Source organism: Chenopodium album, chromosome 10 (genome assembly GCF_948465745.1).
Source record: "Chenopodium album chromosome 10, dcCheAlbu1.1, whole genome shotgun sequence".
NCBI classification, from domain to species: Eukaryota; Viridiplantae; Streptophyta; class Magnoliopsida; order Caryophyllales; family Amaranthaceae; genus Chenopodium; species Chenopodium album.
The window spans coordinates 60,952,596-60,978,455 of NC_137843.1; the positions used below are offsets into that span (position 1 = coordinate 60,952,596).

The following is a 25,860-nucleotide window of genomic DNA, read 5'->3' on the forward strand; positions in this document are numbered from 1 at the left end:
GAGTTGTGTATTGTTATGTTGTTCTTGGAGTTCGGCCCAATGTAGCTCTTATGTGTTTTTAACCCAAATTGTAGAATAGATTTTTCCTAGGGCAATTTTAACCCAAACTTGATCTTATGTTTAGGGTTTGGTGTAGAAGCTAGCTAGAGAGTCCGCTAGGGTACACTTAGCTTCAAACTTAAACTATCGAGTTAATGAGTCGTAATAGAGTAAATACCCTATTTAGTGAACCATGTGGTCGTGTGGTTTTTCTTTTTGTTGAGCACAAAAAGTTTTCACATACATGAAAATCTCTCTTGCATTTTTGCTTAATTATAATCATACAATTGTTTTAATGTTTTAATTTTAGCAAAACTTGGATTAGCTATTTCTATTACAATTCACCCTCTATTGTAAGTGTTACATCCAAATAATATTTTATACATTGTTCTGTTGTTTTTTATGGAGGTGGGTACGGTTAAGTTGGGTGGTGGGATGGGGGAGATCAACATCTAACCACCTCACTCTGCCTCATTGAAAACCGTTGTTCCGTACCATGACATATAGAGCATATCCACAATGAAGTAAACCAAATGGAAAAACAAAATCAAGAAGTTATAATATAAAGTTTTAATTCCCATAAATGAGGAATTACATACATATATTTGTAGTATACTTATTTAGTAAAGGCACAGTACACTTTATAATTTTGTGCCTCTTTTCTCTCCCTCAAACACATTTCCGTGACCAACTGCCCAATTTTTCTTGTACGTTGGCACATTTTAGTAGATAATAAAATTATAAATTAAAAGGGAAAATAGCAAAGCTTGATGTTTTATTTCTTGATCAACAAATCTCTAGCTCAGTTACCTGCATTAAAATTTATCATATCAAATTAGTTATTTTTACAAAAATAATCACTAAACTTTTTGAAAGAATCATGTAATTGAAATTATAAAAGGTGAAAATAAAGAACGTACTGCAATTTAGAGCGGGGAGATTGCAAGAAGCAGGCAGCTGACTAGCAACCCTAAGGGTGTTACAAAGGCAATCATGGTTCACACTTTGGAGGGCCCCACAGCATTCGGCACTCGGGTTCGCGTTGGCTTGTCCGGGGACCACGAAGGGTGCACACGTATTCAGACCACCGAGCTGGGAGGCGCATGTGCTAGGAGGTGTAGACTGAGCCATTGAGCCCTTGAGTTGCACCACTAGTGCAAGTACTAGTAGAACCAAAGCCATCTTTCGGAAAGATGATGTTGAGGACTTCATGCTAACAGATGCCATTTCTTCTAATTTTTTTTTGTTTAATTTGATGAATTTGTGTTTGATGTTTGATATGAATTGAAGGTCCAAAAGTTTGATTTATATATTATGGAAATTGGAGGTTATTACGTACTTAGGATGAGTTGTTTTGCATGATTTATCTAATTAATAGGTCATCAAAATTGCATTAGGTTAATTGATTCTTTTATCAGTGTAAATGTGTGAATCCAATGCAAAATGAGCTCTAGGTGATAGTTTGTAGCCATTGTAGGTCCAAAAAAATCGTGAAGCCACAACAAATGGAAGGCCACTTGCAATTTTTTTTTTTAGAAATTGTAGCAAAATTTTATTTACCACATTTTTGAGTGCATGAGTGCACTATACATCATTTTGTTTAACAAAAATAGGACATTTACTACAAGAATACAACATAATGAAGGACTTTAAGAATAAGAAATATAGATGGAGTATAATGGTAAATAATATTCAAACCTGAAGTAGTTAGACAAGAAACACATGTATGTTTTTTTAGGTACTTAATAATTACGGAGTACTTCCTATGTTCAAAACTATTAAAGGTGGTGACTGGTGACAATGTAATTTAAGTACTCTGTAGTATTGGGTAACTAAATGACTATTGACTAATCCAACTCTAAATGGTACGTGTACTAGTTATCAAATTATGACCCAACCAGTGGGCTTAATCTAAAATATATTAGACTTAATTGTGATTAATATCTCTAAAAAGTGATAAGCTTACATACTTGTGTGTATTAGTGTATAGGACTCTCTATCACTTTGTTTGGATAGAAAAAAATGGAAGGAAGAGAAAGGGAAGGGGCCAAACTTTCTTGTTTGGGTAAAGGATTGAGGAAAGGAAGGGAAAGGAGAGGGTGAGATCCATTTTCCCTCTCCCTTTAATAAACACAATCCCTTTAAAATTGGAGAGAAATTGGGATTCACCTCCCCCCCTCCCATTCTTTCCCCTTTCCTTCCTCCTATTTTCCTCCCCTTCCTTTCCTTCTTTATTTGTTATCCAAACAAAGTGTATAGGCTGGCGTTGCGATAGGTTTAATGTATATATAGAATATATTCTATATATACATTAAATCTATCGCAACGCCAGCTTATACACTTTGTTTATTTGCAGTTGGTTTATTGGTTTATTGTATGGTCAAGCAAATAAACCAATTAGTATGTAGTTCGATCAGCCTGCAAATAATTGCTTATACTCCGTATAAGATAAAATTAAGAATACAATTTTATCTTATGTTATATTTTGATAAAATATAACATAAGATGAATTTGTAATTACTCTTTAGGGCCTGTTCACATTTACTTAATTTCAATTCAGTTCAGCTCCAATCAGTTCAGTTCATTTCAGCTCCAATCAGTTCAGTTCAGTTCAGCTTTTAATTTCCCTCTCTCATAAAATATTCATTTCAGCTCAGTTCAGTTCAGTTCATTTCAGCTCCAATTAGTTCAGTTCAGCTCCGCTCCAATCAGTTCAGTTCAGCTCAATTCAGTAAATGTGAACAGATCCTTAGTCAGAAATTAAACCTAAGCAAGATTCTGTACTAAACTTAGGCTTTTGCAGCTTGCATATCCAATGGGATTTTTAATGTCTAAAGTTCATGTGTATAAATTCTCTTTTGTATCTATCTTTTTGCTGATTAGCCTAACAGACTTGTAAATCTAATCGTTCATATATTCCATCATATCAATAATACAAAGAAAAATACTGTATTACTATTATTATATGACTATTTAACATTAATCCTAAAAGCCTAAAATAAAGTTTTGCCCAAGCAAGGCAGAATTTAAAATCTTGTCAGAATTTACTAGGTAGTACAAAGTAATCTATAAATATTAGTAAAGTAACAACCGCTGACACAATTATTTTTTTCAAATTGTACACGTGTCAGCTTCTCATTCATTTTTTTCCCGCCTAAACTTTTTTTTTCGTTTTAGGTTTTTATTTTTTTTATTTTTATTTATTTATTTATTTTTTTTAAAAAAATCTAACTATTGATTGCAAAGTAGTTTAATACAGTACATTAAACTTTTTAGTTTTCAATACTTTTTCTTTCAAAAATCTTAAGGAAAACAAATATCAACCTTTTATATATATGATTACTCCATCTAATTACAAAGTTTGCAAAATTTTATTGCAGACATGAATTTTCTTTTGTTTATATTATTTCAATTTTTATAGTTTTTATGTTAATAATATCGTATATAATACAAAGATTTTACGTATTTTGATTGATATGTATTTGAAGTTTACACAACTATAAATTCTTTTATTATATCCGTGCATCGTAATGGAGTTAATCTAGCTTGTATATATTATGTGACACACTTTTTGGAATTTTTCGGAAGGCCCTAATAACATACGAGTTTCTCTTTAAAATCCCACCCATGTGTCTGTACTTCTCCTCTTAAATCACAAAATTTTCCAGCTTAATTACCTCGAATTGTTGGTGTCTTTAATTCAAATCTCTCAACAATGGCGGATATTACCATCAAACCAGAATTGAGTATGAAAGAAACAGTCAAAAATATAATCTCACCCCTCAAAATCTCTCCTTTAACTTCCATGTTAATCATCGTTACTTTAATTTTACCACTTTCATTAATAATGTTACTTTACTCATATTTTTTCACAACATTCCTCTCTTTCATCCTACATTACAATAACCTCCCACATCAATGGCTATTCTCAATAGCCTCGCTTGCGTATTTCTCCCTCTGTTCCGCCCTCACCTGAAAGAATTGGGGAATATTTTCCTTGACTATTGCCATTCATCCAATGTCAATATATACAATGTAAGGCCTTAACAGAACGCTTAATGCTAGGCTAACTATAAGGCTAAATACAAGGCAACTATAAATATATACGTTGACTACAAAAGATATGCACAATATATATCCTATATTTAACACACCCCCACAGTCGAAGCGGGAGAGCAACGGACGTTGAGACTGTCCCTAAAATCATCAAACAAAACTCGTGGAAGTCCCTTAGTAAAAATATCTGCAATTTGATTTCTAGAAGGCACATGAAGCACACGAACTTCTCCCCGAGCAACTTTCTCCCTGACAAAATGAATATCCATCTCAATATGTTTCGTCCGTTGATGTTGTACCGGATTTCCTGATAAATAAATAGCACTCACATTGTCGCAATAAACAAGAGTAGCCTTTTTAATCGGACAATGTAGCTCTAATAAAAGATTTCGAAGCCAACAGGATTCGGATACAACATTAGCCACCCCACGATACTCTGCTTCGGAGCTAGATTTTGACAATGTGGGCTGTCGCTTCGACGACCATGACACCAAATTATCACCCAAAAATACACAATAACCCGAAGTAGACCGTCGAGTGTCAGGGCACCCACCCCAATCTGCATCCGTGTATGACACCAGAGTAGAGAAAGAAGATGGGTATAAATGTAGACCATAATCCAATGTACCTTTAATGTACCGAATAATCCGTTTTAGAGCAGACATATGGTCTACCCTGGGATCATGCATATGCAAACACACCTGCTGAACAGCATACGAGATATCCGGCCTAGTAAAAGTAAGGTACTGGAGAGCCCCTGCAAGACTCCGATAAAGAGTGGGATCATCAAATGTAGTACTAGAAGTAGCACTAACCTTGGGCTTTGTATCAACCGGAGTAGCAGAAGGTTTACAAGAAGACATCCCTGCTCGTTCAATTATCTCCTCGGCATATTTCCGTTGAGATAAGAACATACCATTTTTATTCCGGGTCACAGCAATACCCAAAAAATAATTCAGAGGGCCGAGATCCTTCATAGCAAACTCAGAGCTAAGATGTTGCATAATAGAGCAACGGAGAGCATCAGAAGAAGCAGTGAGAATTATATCATCAACATATAACAGAATGTATGCCATATGAGACCCCTTACGATAAATGAACAATGAATTGTCCATTGTGCTGTTAGTAAACCCAAGAGACAAAACATAATCTGAAAATCGCTTATACCATGCTCGGGGGGCCTGCTTAAGCCCATACAAGGACTTTTCCAAACGGCAAACATAATCAGGATGGTCACGATCCCTGTAACCCAAGGGTTGATGCATATAGACAGTTTCCTGTAACTCACCATGAAGAAAGGCATTTTTGACATCCAACTGATGTATTGGCCATGCCTTTGAGAGAGATAAGCTGAGAACAGTCCGGATTGTAGCCGGCTTCACCACTGGACTAAAAGTCTCCCCACAATCGATGCCCACCTGTTGAGTTTTACCATCACCTACAAGTCGGGCTTTATGCCTCTCAAACACACCGTTAGATTTGACTTTGTGAGTAAAAATCCACATAGACCGAATTACATTCACATCAGGAGGACGGGGCACCAACTCCCACGTCTTATTTTTAATAAGAGCATCATATTCATCATCCATGGCCAATTTCCAATTAGGATCACGTAAAGCCTCAATCGGATTTCGAGGCAAAGGAGACCTCTCAACCGACGTGTGCATGGAATATTTTTTATTGGGTTTAAAAATCCCATGCTGGCTACGGGTCACGATTCTTGGCTGTTGGTCTTGAATATGTTGTGGAGGTGGGAAAGTTGGTGGGTTTTGTGTTTGAGAAGGTTGGGCAGGGGTAGGAGGTGAGTGGAGAGGAGAAGACGGCCCAGAATTAGGCCCATTCGGAGAGGCTATGCTGCTGGGCCGTGGGGTCTGCTGGGCCGGAGGTGAGTAGGAGACATTTTGTGGACTTGGAGGAGTGGGCTGCTCAGTTTGGGCATGAGAAGAAGGACTGGGCTGCTGCATATGGTGAATCAAGTAAGGTGATAAACCATCATCTAGAAAATCGTAAGTGTGGGGCTGTGGGGAATGCAATTGAGCAAATGGAAACACATTCTCATCAAACACAACATGGCGACAAATAATAATTTTATTAGATGACAAATTATAACATTTGTAACCACGATGGTTGGTTGGATACCCTAAGAAAACACAAGGTGTTGACCGAGGTTGCAACTTATTAATGGTTGTGGATGGGAATAGGGGGTAACATAAACAACCAAAAACCCGAAGATGAGAATAAGAAGGAACCCGTTTGTAAAGAACCTCTAAAGGAGACTTGTTTCCCAACAACTTACTTGGAATGACATTAAGAAGGTATGTTGCCATTTGAAGAGCATGATGCCAAAAAGAAGGGGGGAGAGAGGCATGAGCAAGAAGAGTACGAGAGATATTGTTTATAGTGCGAATTTTTCTTTCGGCTTTCCCATTTTGAGATGAGGTATGAGGACAAGAAAGACGGAATGACAAGCCATTATTTTTACAAAATTCCCAAAAAGGACCATTATCAAATTCCCTACCATTGTCACTTTGAATATTTTTGACATTACGTTCGAATTGAGTGGAAATATGATTTTTAAAGGTCAAGAATGTGTCATATACGTCCGATTTCCGGGCTAACGGAAAAGTCCACAAATAGTTGGTATAATCATCCAAAAACAAAATATAATATTTATGCCCAACAGAACTCAAAACAGGAGAGGACCAAAGATCACTATGTAAAATATCAAAGGGTAACAAAGTACTCGAAGAAGAGGAAACAAAAGGCAACTTTATGTGTTTTCCAAGCACACATGAACCACAAATACTAGAACTAGAATGTTTAGTACAATCAATGCTTTTATTATTCCTAAGCATATCTAAAATAGACTTCCCCGGATGACCCAATCGATCATGCCAAAACTTAGGAGTGACGGCAGCAAAAGTGGAAGAAAGAGCTTGATTGTTGTGAGAAGATGAAATAGGATAAAGGTCCCCTCGGCTATTACATCTCATTATTGGCTTCCCCGTCTGATAATCCTTCACAGAAAACCCAAAAGGATCAAACTCAACCGACACAGAATTATCAGTAGTAAATTTTCGAACAGAAATCAGATTTTTGATCAATTTGGGAGCATGTAGAACATTTTTCAAGGAAAGGGGTTGACAAGAGGAAGAAAAATTAGATTGACCATAGCCAAGAATCGGAATAGTGTGACCATTACCAACAACAATATTATTATTTGGATGATTGCTCAAATTAAAATAAGACGAGAGATTACCGGAAGAGGAAGTCATATGAGACGTAGCACCGGTGTCCATGTACCAAGCCGGATCAGGTTGCTGCAGAGTCATTGTGTGCATTGCGGCTTCAATATCGGTAGGAGAGTAAGGCATGGACTGAGAAGGAGCCTGCTGCACATAGGCATGTTGTTGTTGTGGCCTTGGGCCCAATACACCAGCCTGCTTGGAAAAGGAGGGAGGTCTAGCCCACCCTTGAGTGGGATATGGACACGGAGGTACGGGCCAAGACCACCCCCATGGATATTGCTGCCACTGCGGGGGGGGGGGGGGGGGGGGGTGGCTGCTGTCCGCCGCTGCCACCTGGTTGGCCACCCTTGCCACCACCTGTGCCGGAGCTGCCGCCGCGACCGCCACCAGTATTTTTCCTAGCACCATTGTTCTTCCGTCCACCCGAATTTGAACCACCATTGTGCTTCTTCTTGGAGTGACCCGATTTTTCAGAACCACCATCATCAATTGAAGCCGCCACCATAGCAGATTCCGTGGCTGCCTCCTTGGCCAACCCAGATTCTTCAAGGACCAACATAGATCGAGCCTTGTAGAATGGAGGTAGGGGATTGCTCTGACGGATAATAGTACCCACGCCGCGGTAAGCACGAGTAAGACCTCCAACCATCTGTAAGACCATACGGCTGTCAGAAACCGGAGCTCCAACGTTTTTTAATTGATCCGCAAGGGATTTAAGACGTTGGCAATAAGCTGAAGCATTCGGGAAATCCTCCATAGAAGTAGAAGAGAACTCCTGTTCAAGAGCGACGACACGGGAATGTTGATTGTCTTGGAATATATCACGCAATCTATCCCAAGCTTCCATGGCCGTAGCATCCGGTTCAATAATGGTGTTCAAAAGGTCGCGGGAAATAGTCGAATAAATCCACGATATAACCGTGGCATCCAAGGTCGCCCAAAGTTCCTTTTCTTCATCCGTAGAAGGAACTTTACCCTTACCATCAGAGGGAGGGATGATATGATCGAGGACCTTATGTTTTCTTGCGTGAATTTTGAATAGTTCTGCCCATGTAGAGTAAGAGACGTTCTCCATTTCAAGAACAATAGGGATACATGTTAGGATATTGTTGACGGTGAAAGCAGGGTGAAAGTTGGATTTGTTTTCTGCCATAGAGAATAGAGGGAAAAGAAACAGAGAGGAAGAAGATGGAGAACAGAGCAGTGAGCAGAGTATGAAGCAAAGGGCAAGCGGAAGCGAGAAGAAAACCCTATGCGTCTGATACCATGAAAGAATTGGGGAATATTTTCCTTGACTATTGCCATTCATCCAATGTCAATATATACAATGTAAGGCCTTAACAGAACGCTTAATGCTAGGCTAACTATAAGGCTAAATACAAGGCAACTATAAATATATACGTTGACTACAAAAGATATGCACAATATATATCCTATATTTAACACCTTCCTCGCCGCGGCCACAACCAACACCTTCGTCACCACCTCTTATAAAACCTCGAAACCCGTCTCGTTCTCATCTACTATCAAACAATCGTGTAAACTATTATTGAACCAATTTGACGCCGCGGCCTTCACTACCATGACAATGTATCAATTATTGTTCTGTCTTTACCCTGTTAACTTGGTTCTGAATTCTGACAATCAAAGTTTATACTACAAATTTTATTCTAATACGATTGATTACCTTGGATGGTTCCTCATGACAGTACTAATTGTTACTTTTCTATATTGTGCACTTTCGAGGCATGTAAAATCGACTGCAGGGTGCGTTCAGAATGTCTGCATCAAACAACAGCAGGTCAGCTGCAACTGTAATGTGAGACTTGCAGCTGTGATAGTTATGTTGATCGTTGTCATTGCGGCTGTTATTTTCTGGATCTTGTGTATGCATTGGTTGATCAATGGGATTTTCGGACAGATTGTGGTTTTAGTTCCTGAAAATTCCTCAGTTTCACAGCGTGTATCAGCAGGTGTTCTTCTGCTAATCTGTGATGTTATTCTCAACTGGTTACTAATGTTAATTATTAGTGTTGAGTGTTGCAGAATATAATGTATTTTATGCTATAATACTTTAAGAAAATAGAGTATGGAATATTATAATTTTCTTGATACAGTGTCGAGATAATTTACGATTTTGTTTCTTGAATTGTGAATTTTTTTTCTTGAATTTTAGTTGTATGTTACTCTACTATGAACCGACGTTTAATTTACAGTCTGAAAATATTTTTGAATTATGTGGGATAATTATTCATCATCTTTTATTACACTCAATTAACTTCATAAATTATATATTTTCCTAAATTTTCCAATCAATAAGTATAACAAATCAATCAACAATAATTTCAATGATTTTCCAACTCCCTCAATTAATTTTGTCGATCAAACAATCACTACGAAAAATCACTAATTACTCTCTATTCACTTAGGCCCCGTTCACTTCATCTTATTTTTGCTTTTAAGGAATTGAAATTATTTTTATTGAACTTAAATTATTTTACAGAATTGAAATTAATTTTACTGAACTTAAATTATTTTTATTGAATTGAAATTAATTTTACTGATCTAAAATTATTTTTGCTGAACTAAAATTATCCGTATTTCTTGTGATCTTATCTGATCTCAATTCAACGAATTTATAATTCTATTTCCTAATTGCTCTAGGTTTAACGCTTTATTCTCTACTTTAATTATTTACTCCCGATCTTGTAAAGTCAAGCCAATCAATATACACTTTCAAAAAAGAAGAAAAAAAAAAAAAAAAAAAAAAGCCAATCAATATACACTTTAATTTAATTTTTTTTATTATTTTTATAAAATATGTAGTTACTAGTACTCCGTATGATTTACGCCCATTGTGTTTTACTAATCTCATGTGATCCATATGTGAAAAATATTGAAAGTTATTTAGGGGTTAGAATTAGAAATTTATTCACAGGTTCATATCATAGAAGAGTTTGACCACATATAAACCCATATATATATATATATATATATATATATATATATATATATATATACTAAAAGACACATCAGCAATAACACGTATCATCTCCCGGTGTGTCATTTTTTTTTTTTTGAAAAAAAAAAAACTTTTTAAGAAACAAATCTTTTATATATATAAAGTATTAGTTCCTACAAAGTATAATAGAAGATTTTGATGGATCTTTCCAAAATAAAACATATTGACAAATATAAACTTAAGCCAAAAAATTAAAAATAATATTCTTAACATAATTTGTTATGGACTATTTCTATAGTAAAGACATATTATGTACTATATATGTTTGTTACAACAAAATTATATAAATTTTTTTTTTAATTATGTAATAGAAGCTACATACAAGCCTAAATAATGAAATACGAATATTAAATCATTAAATGATATATTTTTTTTTTTTAATTTTGTTGAATAATTTATTATTAGAATTTCAATCAATTAGTACTTTCTGAATACTTCAATAATACTTGTCAAGAACGACACATGTTGATTATTCTTAGTGTAATTTTTCCTTCCATTTTTGTTGATTTTCAACATTTAATTGATATGAATATAACATATAAAAGTCAAAAATATAATAAAATGTTAATTTTAAAAATAGTTATTGAAAATTACCGTGTGTGGCACGGGACCTAAACCTAGTTACTAAACTACATTGCTCCACAGTGGAAAAAAAAAATATCATATTGGGCTATGAGCGAGTATTGGACTGTTGTTGAGTTGGGTTAGGGGCAGTCCAATAAGTTTTAATTGCAAAAAGAAGCTTCTCCCTTTTAAGGGGGCCATCTTCATGGTTTACTACTTGACTATCCCATTCTAATGCATCTGTTATCTTCTTAATCTTCACTAATACATCCACGTCATCTCGGATTATCACACTTCCTTCTGGCCTTAAAATCCTGTCCATTTCCAGCAATATATTTTCCATCTCACACCTGCACCACATAGAGATTTTTACGATTTAGAAAAATTTACAAGGATAATAGTATACGTGACAAATATTTTAGAAGGGAAAAGTTTTAAAATTTATTGGGGAATGTAAGTATGTAACCAAATAATGTAACGCTTTGTCAAATGAAAGGTTTTTAACATTTACGTACCTGTCTTTATAGAGTGTGAAAATTGAATCAGCGTGGATAAAGTCATAAGTTCTTGGGTAAGTAGACATAGCTTCACACCTGCACAAAACATCACATTAGTCTCTTACAATAAGAAAACACAAAAATTAGGGCAGTCTAATTACTTTGTGACATTATACTACGTTATTTCCACATACCAGCTTTGATAAGTTCCAATCAACCCTCTTTCATAGATGACTCCAAGAGTATTAACCTTAGCTTCCACAGGAACTACATTCATCACCCAAACAGGATCATCAACCAAAGCCACGGCAAAACCTCCCAAGTACGCGTTCATGTCTAGTAGGTTCCGGTACCTTCCCTGCTGCCCTAGCTGATAATTCACTTTCTTATAATATAACATTCTTCTTGATAGAGAATATCCATAGAATATTCTCATCTTAGGTTTAGGATATATTTTGTATAAGATTATCTTTGATATCTGTACATATCTTATAGTTACCTAATATGATTAGGTTTCTCATTGTAACCCTATAAATATTGATCAATGGAAATCACTCTGATTAAGGAGTTTATATTATCTGACATGGTATCACAGCTTAGGTGAGATCTTGGGATCATATATAAAAATTCTCACCCTGCCGGTGGGTTGGAAAATTAAACCCACCGGCGGGATATACACAAATTTTTTATGCTTCCGCAAACACACATATAGATTTTTTTTTTTCCTTTTCTCAAAGTTTTTTTTAAAATCTTTATGTAACCTTGCGCCTCCCACCGACAATAGCAACCGCGAAAGTCGCCTCCATCATTGGTGGCAATCGCATACACTACCGCCTCCCACTACTGGCAGTAACCACATCTGCCAACCTTCTCCATGTGCCGCACTCTATTTCCACCTCCTCATGACCAACAATGATTCTTACATTGCCCCATTGGTTTTTCTACACATAATCACATAGATTTTGTTTTGGTGGTCGTATATCAGAATAAGGTCAACTACTTTTGCACATCTCTTTTGCTATCAAGTTGGCTCCTCTTATTGTTGCAGCACTTGGAATCTTTGTGGAGTATTGATTCTTGCTACCTGGGTTTCTCTTTTGAGATTAATTTCAAGCGGTGAAATTTAATCTTTTCTTGCGCTATTTTATTTGTTTTTATTCAACTGTGATTTCACGTAGTAGTGTAGTGTCTTCTTCCCGATGATGGTTTGATCCCTTAGCTTCTTCTTCTCTGGATCTGCAACTTAGCCCAAGTCTGTGTGCGGCTCTTCTCCTTCTCCTCCGGCCTAGCAGTGCTTATCTCTACTCTATGTAGGTCGTGGCTGTTGCTTCTCATCGTCATCACCGGCACATGTCTATTACTTCTCTTTTGATCATGGGTTACCATACTATCCTTACCGCTTGATGCGTGATTCAGATCCAGTCTGAGCATCCGATTTTCTCCCTCTCCGACTGCGGGGGTGTGATAGAGAATATCCATAGAATATTCTCATCTTAGGTTTAGGATATATTTTGTATAAGATTATCTTTGATATCTGTACATATCTTATAGTTACCTAATATGATTAGGTTTCTCATTGTAACCCTATAAATATTGATCAATGGAAATCACTCTGATTAAGGAGTTTATATTATCTGACCTATTAGGTAACTATAAGATATGTACAGATATCAAAGATAATCTTATACAAAATATATCCTAAACCTAAGATGAGAATATTCTATGGATATTCTCTATCACTTCTCTTCCATAATTTTATGTCTTTTTGGAACATTTCAGGGGTTACTCCATTAAGTGATCCACTGTTAATTCTTGGTGGGATTGCTGTCAATCTTTTTGGCCATTTTGCTAATTGTCCTCCTGCAACTTCTTGATTCACTGATACTTCTGGTAAAGGTGTAAGACAAGTTTGCAAATCTGTGTACCTAGAGATTTGTTGGATAATGTTGTTAAATCCAAAAATCATAATAATATACTACTTTATATTTCAAAAAATAAAATAGCACTCTGTATTAAATATACTAGCTATTTAGCTAATGCTTTAAAAAGTTGTACAAATATTTTTAAAATTGGAATAACTAAATTTTTGCACGTACCAACCACATGTTTGTGTCATACTTTTGTAGCATGGCATGACCTAATTCATATATTTTTTTGGACACAATCTTTGTCCATGTTTAATTAGTTTGAAAATTATACATCAATGTTCTTATGTTCACATTTACTATGTAATAAACCACATAGTAGTAAACAAGTGGCGTGAATGTCAATTAATTAATTGGTTTAAGCATGGAAATTATGTACTCAAAGTTATGAAGAAAGAATTGATAAGGAAGGACTTACCATGCCAAATCCGGATCCTGAGTGGGGCATAAAGGTGGGTTTGGGTTATCAGTTGGTGTTTGTTTACAGTTGAAGTGGTTAATTGGTTTTTGCCAAATAGCAATATCATCCTTCTCTATGACTTTCTTCCAGCAAAGATTTTTTGCCAAATTCTCTAATCTAGTTTGCTCTGCATTCAAGTCTTCCTTACTCCTTTCCCATGATTTCCAACTCCGTTTCCACCGGATTGGTGGACCGGATAGGATCCAATACCCGCCTGGCCGGAGCACTCTATCAACCTCTATCAAGTACACTCCATCTGCCAAGATTTCGTACCAATTAAAACAACATATATGTAGACAATGTAGCATAACATATTACAATAATACTCGAATTTATGATGGAATAAAAAAAAAGTACCATATTGGTCCCAAGGAATAAGGCAACGTGAACAATGAGCCACATCAAAAGCTCTAGATGGATAAGGGAGTCTCTTAGAAGCCATGGCACCAATCAAAGCAGGGACGCCGCGTTCTAGGGCGAATTGAACTTGTGCTTCATGGGTGTCTCTTGGGGCAAATGACATAGTCAATATGTTCCTTGATAGCAAGTATGATCCCCAACTAGCTACCTACTCAATGTAAGATTACCGTGGTACAACAAAAGTAAAATCAAATCACACATTATTTAATTCTTTTTTAAAATGTTAGAAATTTTAATTTGTTCCATACTTCCTTGAAGGTTCAAATATTTCGTATTATATATACTTATATAAGTTTTTTTTTCCCCCTAAAAATATTACCTTATTTTCACTTATTTGTAAGCGCACTTGTGTTCAGTTCAAATTTATGTTACGGATCAACATAAATAAGTACGTACAAGTAAGAAGTTTTTACCCAATTATAATATAAATTTACCAAAACCATTAAGTAAGATAAAAGGAACCAAATAAAATATGACAATTGTCTAACTAATGCGGTAATGCCTCAAGCATCTTACTTTACCTTCCTTTATTTAAAGTGAAAGACAACACTAAAGACAATTAAACAACTGAAATAATTAGGTTCTGAATCGAAAAAATAAAAATAAAAAAAAATAAAAAAAAATAAAAAAAAATAATAAAAAAAAAAAGCTCTTACCCCACAACCAGTATCAATGGCAGTTCTAATAGAGCCATCTTGAAGGTTTACCAACTTAGCAATATCATCAATATATGCATTTGCACCATTTCTAAACATGGTCCCACCTCCAGGGAACTTGAATCTGTCTCCTTCAAATCGGATCCAATTCTGACCCGCTTTCTTCACCGTTAACTCCTTATGTGGTACGTTATTGTACCAAGCATAGTCTCTACTAACGGGCCACGTAAACGGCCTCTTATACCCGAATGGCGCCGGCACCCGACACTTTAGGAGCTCCGTTTTTGCCGGGCAATGTCGCTCCAAATGCATTAACCGGGTTCTGTTTAACTTTAATGATCGTCGTGGATCCTCACAAGGGGTGTATTCGATGTAGTTAGTGTTACACGAGGGGTGTAAGCCCGAACCTATGGACATAGATGGATCATCCTCCGCCATGTGGTGGGCGGAAAAGTCCAACAATTCGGGGACCTGGATTGGGCTAGTGAGGTTGTTTGTAGTGCAGGTGGCAATTGCGGCAGGAGTGAATGGTTCACTCTTGCCGCGTTGCCACTTGCCTAGAAGATAGGAGGAGGAACATAAGATTGTAATGATGGTTAGTGCATAGATGTGATTGATTTTCCTCCAAAAAGGAAAAATCTTGTAAGTTGTGTCTAAACCCCTCATGAATTTTTTTTTCACTTTCCTAAATTGTGAGAGAGTGTTTAAAAGGGTAGGTCAAGAAGACAAGAACAGAGGAAATAATGTTGGAGTGGTGAAGTAGTTTAACTTTTGAAAAAGGTTGGTTTAAGGGTGAATTTATTGGTGAAGACTAGAAAGTAGAGTAGTGATAGTTCGAGAGAAAATAAAAGATGTACGTAGTAGCTATATTTGATTTGAATCTAGTTGAGAATATCGATGGATAGCAAAACTTGTAGCACTAAAAGACTACTACAGTAACATTTTACTAAACTACAAACTTCAAGATTCCTTCTTTCCAAAACATTATGCTAGTCTAGTAGTTTGTGTATGTCTGTTTGTTATCATGGTCTCAAAGTATAACTACTCGTATTTTATTTGGTCAGTAACGTTATCAACTTGATGGTACACTTTCAACTAGCTTCGTGTCAAATAAATCCAAATAGGAGGAGTATTGCTGAAAATTTTGAGCTATTATTATACTCCTATGTAAATATAAATTAATAATCGAAAGCTATACAAATTAAGACAAAACTAACAAAATATGTTACAACTCTGATTAATGTTGATGTTAGAGTCACAAAGACGGGTGATGAGAAACGATTCTAAAATATTTTGTAATTAGGAGGAAAACTTTAAGCACTTGAGCTATACCGCACTTTCTGATGTTCTTATTTTTAAGGGTGTTAGTGAAAATATGGAGCAACTGCCTAACAAGATGAAAAGCCGAATGAATAAATAGAGTTTTGCAATTTGGCCCACATGAGTTGCTAACCTACCCGGCGGGCCCACCACACCAATGTTGGCCATGAATCTCTCTATATAGATAATAGCAGTAGGCCAATATCTTCCGTGACTTTCGATTATAGTCAACCTGCTCAGTCATCAGCTCATCACCCATTAATAATATCAATAAGTCAAAGTTATGTTTTTATTTATTTATTTATTTATTTTTTTTTTTTTTTTTTTTGAGCATTTCCTAAGGCCTTACAATTAGGCACAAGTAGGGGTGTAAATGAGCCAATATGTTTGTGAACTACTCTCGAACAAGTTCGGTCAAAGCTTGGTCAAAACTCGTTTATTAAGCTAACAAACAAGTTTGAACAAAAATCTTAAGTTCATCAAATAAATGAACAAAGTTCGAACAATATCATGTTCGACTCGGTAATGTTCATGAACAACTCGTTAAGTCAATTTATAAGTTTTTTCACGCCCAATTAAAATTCGAAAAATTTATATATCTTTTATTTATACATATTTGTAAAAAGTACTAATTATTTCATAATGTAAAAGTATGAAAACTCCGTCATTATCTTTTTCTATAGAAAGAATATAAACATCTTATATAAAATTAAATGGATATGTTACAATTTGAAAGAAACCATTTTTTAATAATAAATTAGGGCTCATTTATTTAATCAAGCCCGATTTAGACCCGTTCAAGCTCGAACTTAAACTCGAATTGCAAACGAGTACGTTCGTGAACAAAGCTCGCCAAATTCTTAACGAGGCTAGCTAGCTCGAACAAGATTTTTAAAAGCTCGTTCAAGCTCGAGATAGTACGAACACGAATAGTTTTTATCAAGCTTAGATCGAACAGACTAAAACTCGGCTCGCCCCGGATCGTTTGCAGCCCTAGGCACAAGCAATTACATAATAATGTCAATTTTGTAAATAATGATATTTTAAGAGTACTCCTGAGAGGCAATATACACTACTACAAAAAACCCCTATCGAGTTGCCTGTAAATGACCTAACGAGTCGCCTCAAAGGCGACTCTACAGCCACCGACACAATAGCTTCCAACTTTATGAGTCGCCTTAGAGGCGACTCGATAGCTTTTATATAAGTCACCTATTAGTTATGCAACTCTATAGGTTAAGCCATTGTGTCACTTGTTTTGACAGAGGCGACTCAATAGGTTAATCTATGGTGTCGCTTGTGTTGAAAGAGGCGATACGTAAAAAAAATCAATATTTTTTCCAACTACTTTTGTTAGCTCATATAATGTCAATGTTTATGCTACTAAGCATGCTTGATTTCTGGTTCTTTGCCTGGAAGGTTAAAGTTCTTGCTATTTGTGCCAAATTTACTCTCTCTCTCTCTCTCTATCTATATACATATATATATATATATATATATATATATATATATATATATATATATATATATATATATATATATATATATATATATATATTTTGTAACTATTTTAAATATATTGTAAGAATCAACCTATCAAGTCGCGTCTTACGTATTAGGCGACTTATTAGGTAATGGTCATATAGTAAAGCACCTAACAAGTCGGACTTTTAGTGTCGCCTGTATATAAGGTGCGACTTGTAAACATATTGAGTCGCCTCATACTATTTAGGCGACTTGTTAAGTTGGAGTCAAAATTAACAAAGCACCTAACGAGTCACCTAATATACATGAGGTGACTTGATAGGTTTACAAGTCGCATCATATATGCATGTGACTCTATAACCTGACTTATTCGGTGGCTTAAATTAGATTTTCAAAGTCACCTACATATAAGGTGCGACTCATTAACCTATTAAGTCACCTTATACATATTAGGCGACTCGACAGGTTTTCGAGTTGCACCTTATGTAAAGGTGATTTTGAAAATCTAATTTTAACCACCAAATAAGTCAGGTTATAGAGTCGCGTGTATATATGGGGCGACTTGTTAGCCTATCAAGTCGCCTCATATATATTAGGCGACTCGTTAGGTGCTTTGTTGATTTTTACCCCAACTTAACAAGTCGCCGAATAAGTATGAGGCGACTCGATAGGTTTATAAGTCGTATCTTATGTACAAGTGACTCTAAAAGTCCGACTTATTAGGGGTTTTTTGTAGTAGTGATAATACTACTAAACATTTCCCGTAGTACTATATATGATTTTAGTATTACAAAAGACACTTTGACTAGTACTGTAAAAAAAACATCTCATCTCAGTAGTACTAATAGGACTTTCAGTAGTACAAAAGGCTGTTACGTAATTTTATTTGTGTCTAACGGTGATGTATTAGGACTTTCTCAACTTTACTAGGGCAAAACTATAGAAAAAACTGACAAGAAGAATGCTGTGAATTTGTTTCTTCTGCTCAAATCCTCAACCTGGTAAATAGGATAAACTATTTATCATTTTAGATTTTTAGGCAATACGGAATAATATTTGGACTTTTCCAATGAATGCACGGTCCAAGTCCGGTTCATAACTCAACATGCTCACGAATGTGCTGTATCATGTAATTCATGTTTGCCCCTTTGATTAATCTAGAAAACTAACTTGAATTTTGGTACATTACTTTCAAGGCAACATCATGATGACAATGTAATGTTACCAGGTAAAACTCGCATAAAGAACTTGAGCTAAATTTCTCTCTTTTTTTCATTTCACTTGAGCTATAACTCCCATTTTTAATACAGAATGAATTTTAACTTGGAGTAAAAAACAAAAAAAAAAAAATACTAAGAAGCAGAATTGGAATCCTACTCATTAGTGTTAGAAGGGGCAGTCCAATAAGTTTTTACCGCAAACAAAATTTTCTCCCTTTGAAGAGGACCATCTTCATGGTCTACTATTTGACTATCCCATTGTAATGCATCTGTTGTCTTCTGTATCTTTACCAAATTATCAACATCATCTCGAAATATTACACTTCCTTCTGGCCTCAATATCCTGTCCATCTCTAACAGTATATCCTCCATCTCACATCTGCATTACATCGACCAAATTATTGTGATATATAAATATAACCATTGTACGAGACATATATATAGAGTTGATCACAGGTCAAGCTATAAGTTGAGCTAAAAAGCTGCCAACTTTGGGCTCAAGCCTTAAAAGCAAAGACCAAACTTGTACATAATTGGGCTTTTTGGATCAAGTTGGGCCAAAAGTGATCAACTCTATAGAATTGTAAAAACAGAATTTCAAGAAGATATACATACCTATCATTATAGAGTGTAAAAACAAAATTTGCATGGAGGAGATCATAAGTTCTTGGATAAGTAGACATTGCTTCACACCTACAAGAAAATATTGCACAAGTTATACTTTACTTTCATCAAAGAAAAACTTAAAAAAGATATATAATGCATTTTTATTTTTGTTACTTACCAACTTTGGTAAGTACCAATCAATCCCCTTTCATAGATGACTCCAAGAGTATTAACCTTTGCTTCTACAGGCACAATATTCATCACCCAAACAGGATCATGCACCAAAGCCGCAGCAAATCCACCCAAATTCGCGTTCATGTCAAGAAGGTTTCGGTACCTTCCGTGTTGTCCTAGCTGGTTGTTCACAGTTTTGTAGTAAGACACTCTCCTATTCCATAATTCCATGTCTTCTTGGAATATTTTCGGAGTAATTCCTTTTATGGTACCGCTGCTAATTCTTGGTGGTACTGCAGTTAATCTTTTAGGCCATTTTTCTAATTTTCCTCCTGCAACTTCTTCATCCTTCGAAACTTCTGGTAAAGGGGTGTGACATGTCTCTAAGTTTGTGTACCTAGAATTTTGTTTGATTATTATTATTATTATACAACATAAATTGTTTCAGAAGAATTGTGCACAACTTCAAAAGTTTAAGCCTTTAAGATTGTTTTTATTCATGGTAACACTAAATATGTTATTCATCTATTGATTCATGTATCATTGGTTAGTGAAATACAAATGAGTACTAATTGATTGTTAAATTTAGGAAAATTAACTCCCATGTATTGCAATGCGAACATATAAGGTAAAGTCCGCATGATAAAGAAAAGTGTAACAAGTATATATGATAGACAATTTCTAGTATAAGATGGTCTAAAACTCAAGAAATTTATCTAAATATGTGACAAATATAACGTAGGAGGGGAAGAAAGACCAACCAAGCCTGATCAGGATCCGAAGCAGGGCAAAAATGTGGCATAGAATTAACTTTCTTGTTATGTTTGCAATCTATGTGATTAATTGGCTTCTGCCAAATAGCAATATCACCCTTCTCTATCACTTTGTTCCAACATAGACTTTTGGCTAAACTTTCAATCCTAGTTTGTTCTGCATTCAAGTCTTCCCTGGTCCTCTCCCACCCCTTCCAATACTTCTTCCATCGGATAGGTGGGCCCGATAGGAGCCAGTACCCTCCTGGTCGAAGTACCCTATCAACTTCTATCAAATATACCCCATCTGTTTCAAAATAATACAAAACAGGACAAATAGCATAACAGAATTAATATATATATGTGTGTAATGGGTTATTTTGAATGATACTAGTAGTAGTAGGATTATTTTGTATGCAATAGTAGAATATGAGCATATTCGAGTGGAGGAATTAGCTAGTACTCGTACCATATTGATCCCAAGGAATAAGGCAACGAGAGCAATGAGCCATGTCAAAAGCCCTAGAAGGATAAGGGAGTCTCTTAGAAGCAATAACACCAAGCAAAGCAGGAACACCGCGTTCTAGGGCGAATTGTACTTGAGCTTCATGAGTGTCCTTTGGTGCAAAGGACATTGCCAGTATGTTCCTTGACAACAAGTACGCTCCCCAACTTGCTACCTATTAGTAAACAAATTTAATTAACTTTTTTACATCAAATCGTCTATTGATCTCTAAATAATTGAAGTAACTATAATGGTAATATGGTATAATACATTCCGTCAAAAAAAATATGGTATAATATATTGGGTATGATACATTATTAAGAATGCTATAGCATATGACTATATGGTACGAAATATCAGGTATGATAATATACCTAAGATTTGTTCAAAAAAAAAAAAAAATTATTATAGCTAAGATCCCACTACAAGAAAACGCTCATTTACCGATGGGATTTACCGATGGCTAGAAAAATCCATCGGTAAAAAAATAATTTACCGATGGTTTTACTTAGCCATCGGTATTTTGAGAATTACCGATGGCCTGGCTATCGGTATATTTTTTCCGATGGCTTTCTTCCATCGGTAAAATATTATATTTTAAAACAAAATTTAAAATTTTTACCGATGGCTAAAAACCATCGGTATAAAATAAATACCGATGGCTTTTAGCTATCGGTATTTTACCGATGGTTACAAGCCATCGGTAATTTTTAAAAAAAAAATTAAAAAAAAATGAAGTAAAACCCTTTTCTATTTTTCTATCTTCTTATCATCTTCTTTTTCTCACGCCTCTCTCATCTCTTTCTCTCTCCTCTCTCTCTCCTCCTTCCCCCTTTTGCTCTTTTCGTTCTCCTCTCACTCTTCCATTCCCTTGTTTCTTTTTTTCTTTTCCTCATCACTCATCTCACTTCTCTACCCTCCCTCTAAGTTTTGTTCTTTCTCATGGTGTTTGTGGCTTTGTTCGACGGTGTTCATGGGCTATTTGTGGGTTTTTCGGCGGCAATGTGGTTTTTTTGGTCAAATTCGACCATAAAAACTCCAGATCTGGAGTTTTGATGGTCGAATTAGACCATTTAAACCTTGAGAAGTGAAAAGAAAATCTAAAGGTATGTTATTTGTGGTTGAATATTCGTTGGTTTTTTTTGTTTTTCGTGGGTTTTGTTGTTGATGTTCGTGGGTTTTGTGGTTAATTTCATGGGTTTTGTGGTTGATTGTCTGATTTTTGTGGTTGGTTTTTCTGATTTATTTGGTAGATTTTCGAGGGAGTTGTGTTTGATTTTCCTTGGTTTTTGGTTGATTTTCGATGAATTATTGTGGTTGATTTTCGATGAATTATTGTGGTTGATTTTCATTGGTTTTTTTGGCTGATTTTTGTTGATTTTCGTTAGTTTTTATGGTTGATTTTCATGGATTATTGGTTGTTTTTCTTGAATTTATGAGGGTGGTGGTGGTTGCGGTGGCTGGAACTTAGGTGGTGTGGGGTGGTTGGCCGTTTGGATAGGGGCTAGTAGCCAGTAGGGGATTGCGCCATTGGGGTGGGGGACTGGGGGTAGGGGGCTAGGGCAGGGGCAGGGGCAGGGAGTAATAAGGTGGGTAGGTGGGTTTTTAATTTTTTTTTTATTTTTTAAAAATAATTACCGATGGCTAAAAACCATCGGCAATATTAATATACCGATGGTTTTCCGCCATCGGTAAAAAAAACCGATGGTTTAAGCCATCGTTATTTTAAAAATCACCGATGGAGTTTGGCTATCGGTAAAACCATCGGTATTATTTTTACCGATGGCTTTTCCATCGGTATTTTCAGATTTTCCGACGAATTGTTATCCGATGGCCAAAATACCGATGGCAGCCATCGGTAAACGTGATACCGATGGTTTTTTTATATATTTAACGATGGATTTTGGCCATCGGTATTAGGATTTTTTCTAGTAGTGTCCTGCACATATGATATTGATCAAATATTCAAATGATATTTGTTAGCATAGTTATATAATACAATCAAATTTGTGTTTTTCAATTGATTAGTTGCCCATTTTGCTTTTCAAATTCTATTAAAACAATCGATCTCGTACAAGTGAAATAATAATCACTCCATATTAATCTCATACAATATGTGAAGTAAATGGTACTCCTTATAGTACATGAATAAACTCAATATGTAACTTTGACCATGTTCCTAAGTATTTATCGAAAATTATTCTCAATCAATATTCAATAATTATCCATTTGATTTATTATAGAAACTTCATCTATAAAAACTTTATTTATTATTTCATTAAAACTTATGTGAAGTGAACAAACCCGTAATAACAAAAATTACCCAGACTTCACATCACACAATTATTACTCCTTGAGGAAAAAAAAATCAGTAGAAAATTCCCCAATTTTAGACTATTCTTCCAAGCACACAAATGACTAAATGAGGACCATAAGACAAAAGATTCCACATGCACATCCTTCTCTATTCCACCTTATCTAATTTACGTAGCCCACTATTATCCAATCATAACATTAAACATTACCTTAGAAAAACAAATAACTACAAAATTCCAAAAACCCAATTTAATCACCCACAAAAATACACTAGCATTCCAACAAATTTCATTAATACATTTTCTCATTACAAAAATAATAATTTATTAGTTATTAAAAAAAAACAAAAATAAATTAAAATAACTTACCCCACAACCAGTATCAATGGCAGTCCTAATAGACCCATCATTAAGATTAATCAACTTTCCAATATCATCAATATATGCGTCTGCACCATTAGGAAACGTAGTCCCTCCTCCAGGGAATCTAAACCGGTCACCTTCGAACCGGATCCAATTTTGAACCGCTTTCTCGACCGTTAAATGTTTATGTGGTACGTTATCGTACCATACGTAATCCCTACAAACGGGCCAGTTAAACGGGCTTTTATACCCGTTTGGGGCGGGTACCCGACATTTTAGGACCTCCCATTTTTTGGGACAGTGTCTTTCTCTATATATCAGTCTATCTTTTGCGAATTTCCTTGACCTTCTTTTATCCTCACACGGGGTGTATTCGCTGTACGTGATGTTGCACGGCGGATACACCCGTGCTTGGGTCGGGCTTGAAGTGGATAGTTCGTGTTCCGCCGTGTGGTGGGCCACGAAGTCTAATGAGCCTGACCCGGGTAGGTTGTTGAAAGTGGTGGTACAAGTTATAGCGGTGACAGGGCCGCGACCACGGCCCTGCCATATTGCTAGGAGGTAGGAAAAGGAGCATAGGAAAACAATGGAAATTAAAGTGAGTATGTTGTGTTTATTGGTGTTTTTTATTATTTTGTTCAAAAAGGAGGAAGAGGAAGAAGAAGAAGGTTTTGAAGTAGGGTGATATGGTGAGTCTAAACCTCCCATAATGTTTTTTTTTTTTGAGGGGTGTTTTGGATTTTGTTATGATAATTGTCTACTACTAGTGACTTAGTGAGAGTATTTATTGGTGAAGGGAGTGAGCTAGTGAAGAGGGGATGTTGGAAATTTGAGATTATTTATTGATTTTATGTGGTTATATTTTATGGGAAATTCCTTCAAATAAATGTGGGTAAATATGTTCTAATATGGGGGAGATGGATGGTTTAGTTTAAAGGGAAATGGGTTGTATATTACGGAGTAATTAAGTAAAAATCTTGTATGTTTCCAAAAAAAAAAAAAAAAAAGTAAAAATCTTGTAGTTTTATGGAAAATGGGGAAAATGGTGAAAGACTAAGGAATACTAAATTTTTTTTTGTGTGTTTTCAATTCGTGGGTTAGTTTTATTATGTGATGTTGATAGCTTTAATTAAGGGGAAAATAAAACATAAAAGTTGTATATATATACGTATAACTAGTAAAATCCTACTCCACTCAATGAATATTTAAAATTTGAAATAGTAGGAGGTCAGAAAAACGTTTATCTTAATTTAGTGCAAAGATATTGCTTCTTGAGACAAATGAATTTTATTAACAAAAAATATAAAGTGCATAAGATTGAAGATAAAATTAATAGAGTATTAGCAAATTTAGTTTTCAAGAAAACCTTGGGTGATTGGTCGGAGGTTGAAGGAAATCCGACTTTCTGAGCTTATCAAAAGAAAAGAGCCTTGTTTTAAATACGTAGTATAAGTAGTGAAACTTGCATGATGATTGATGATGGATTCTAAGATTAATTATAAACATTAATAGTTAGATAGAAAGAATAGTAAGTGGATTTTGACCATTTTGTGGATTGTAACCTACCATGAGCGATAAAAATGAGCAATAATAGAAGTTGTAAACAACAAAAAGTAAAGTAGAGAGTACGTAGTAATAAATAAAGGTCAAGTCGTCAAGTATTGTGATGATATCAATTTCTCCACTCTCAAATAATTTTTAGACTTATGAAACCATTTATAAGTACCTCAATATCGTATATATGGTTTAAAATAGTTGTGATTGTATAATTATGCCGTATTTAGTGTTTGAAGAAGGGTTAGTAAGTAGTAAGTACATACTCATGCTCATGCCAAACGTTATTCTTTCAAAAAAAAAAATGTACTTTTGCCTACCGGAGTATGTGTGATTTGTCAATTGTATATATGTACATCATATTAATTGCATGCATGCATGACTTGAAATCACATATCAACCCCATCACATGATACCACAGGAGTATAGGACCATACATATATATGTAGGACTAGCTAGCCTTGGCAAAGTATAGTGGATCATAGGAACCAAAGAGTTGGCAAATGTTGAAAGGAGTAGTAAACAAACACCATCATTTATTCCAAACGATTAAGAGTTGATTTGACAATTACATTCTCCTTTCTTAATTAATTTACGTTAAATTATATCCACTCTTAATTCGATCTATTCTAATCTTTACATAGTTACTTAAAAATTTCATCATCTCACCTATACATAG

General features: G+C 35.3%; 2 protein-coding genes across 2 annotated transcripts; both read right to left on the reverse strand.

Annotated features, from left to right (window-relative positions):
- Positions 1-11,035: 11,035 nt before the first annotated feature.
- On the reverse strand, positions 11,036-15,631 carry LOC145564450 (putative methyltransferase PMT16). The gene is made up of 7 exons (XM_081624752.1): positions 14,888-15,631; positions 14,169-14,379; positions 13,770-14,067; positions 13,172-13,351; positions 11,621-11,833; positions 11,445-11,522; positions 11,036-11,279 (listed from the first exon to the last, which is right to left on the reverse strand). The coding sequence occupies exons 1-7, from the start codon at positions 15,551-15,553 to the stop codon at positions 11,036-11,038; spliced, it is 1,890 nt and encodes a 629-aa protein (XP_081480878.1). The 5' UTR covers positions 15,554-15,631.
- Positions 15,632-18,940: 3,309 nt separating this feature from the next.
- Positions 18,941-24,440, reverse strand: LOC145562813 (putative methyltransferase PMT15). The gene is made up of 6 exons (XM_081623215.1): positions 23,634-24,440; positions 20,914-21,124; positions 20,454-20,751; positions 19,697-20,089; positions 19,528-19,605; positions 18,941-19,291 (listed from the first exon to the last, which is right to left on the reverse strand). Exons 1-6 carry the CDS (start codon positions 24,333-24,335, stop codon positions 19,066-19,068), a joined length of 1,908 nt encoding a protein of 635 aa, XP_081479341.1. The 5' UTR covers positions 24,336-24,440; the 3' UTR covers positions 18,941-19,065.
- Between the last annotated feature and the right edge of the window lie 1,420 nt (positions 24,441-25,860).

Bases quoted from the DNA above. Each gene is read 5' to 3' on its own strand.
- LOC145562813 (XM_081623215.1), bottom strand. From the start codon at position 24,335: ATGGGAGGTTTAGACTCACCATATCACCCTACTTCAAAACCTTCTTCT. The intron at 19,606-19,696 runs GTAAGTAACAAA...ATTTTCTTGTAG, and splicing joins ATTGGTACTTACCAAAGTTG to GTGTGAAGCAATGTCTACTT. The intron at 19,292-19,527 runs GTATGTATATCT...GATGTAATGCAG, and splicing joins TTTACACTCTATAATGATAG to ATGTGAGATGGAGGATATAC.
- LOC145564450 (XM_081624752.1), bottom strand. From the start codon at position 15,553: ATGAGGGGTTTAGACACAACTTACAAGATTTTTCCTTTTTGGAGGAAA. The intron at 14,380-14,887 runs GTAAGAGCTTTT...TACATTGAGTAG, and splicing joins CCATTGATACTGGTTGTGGG to GTAGCTAGTTGGGGATCATA. The intron at 11,523-11,620 runs GTATGTGGAAAT...TGTTTTGTGCAG, and splicing joins ATTGGAACTTATCAAAGCTG to GTGTGAAGCTATGTCTACTT.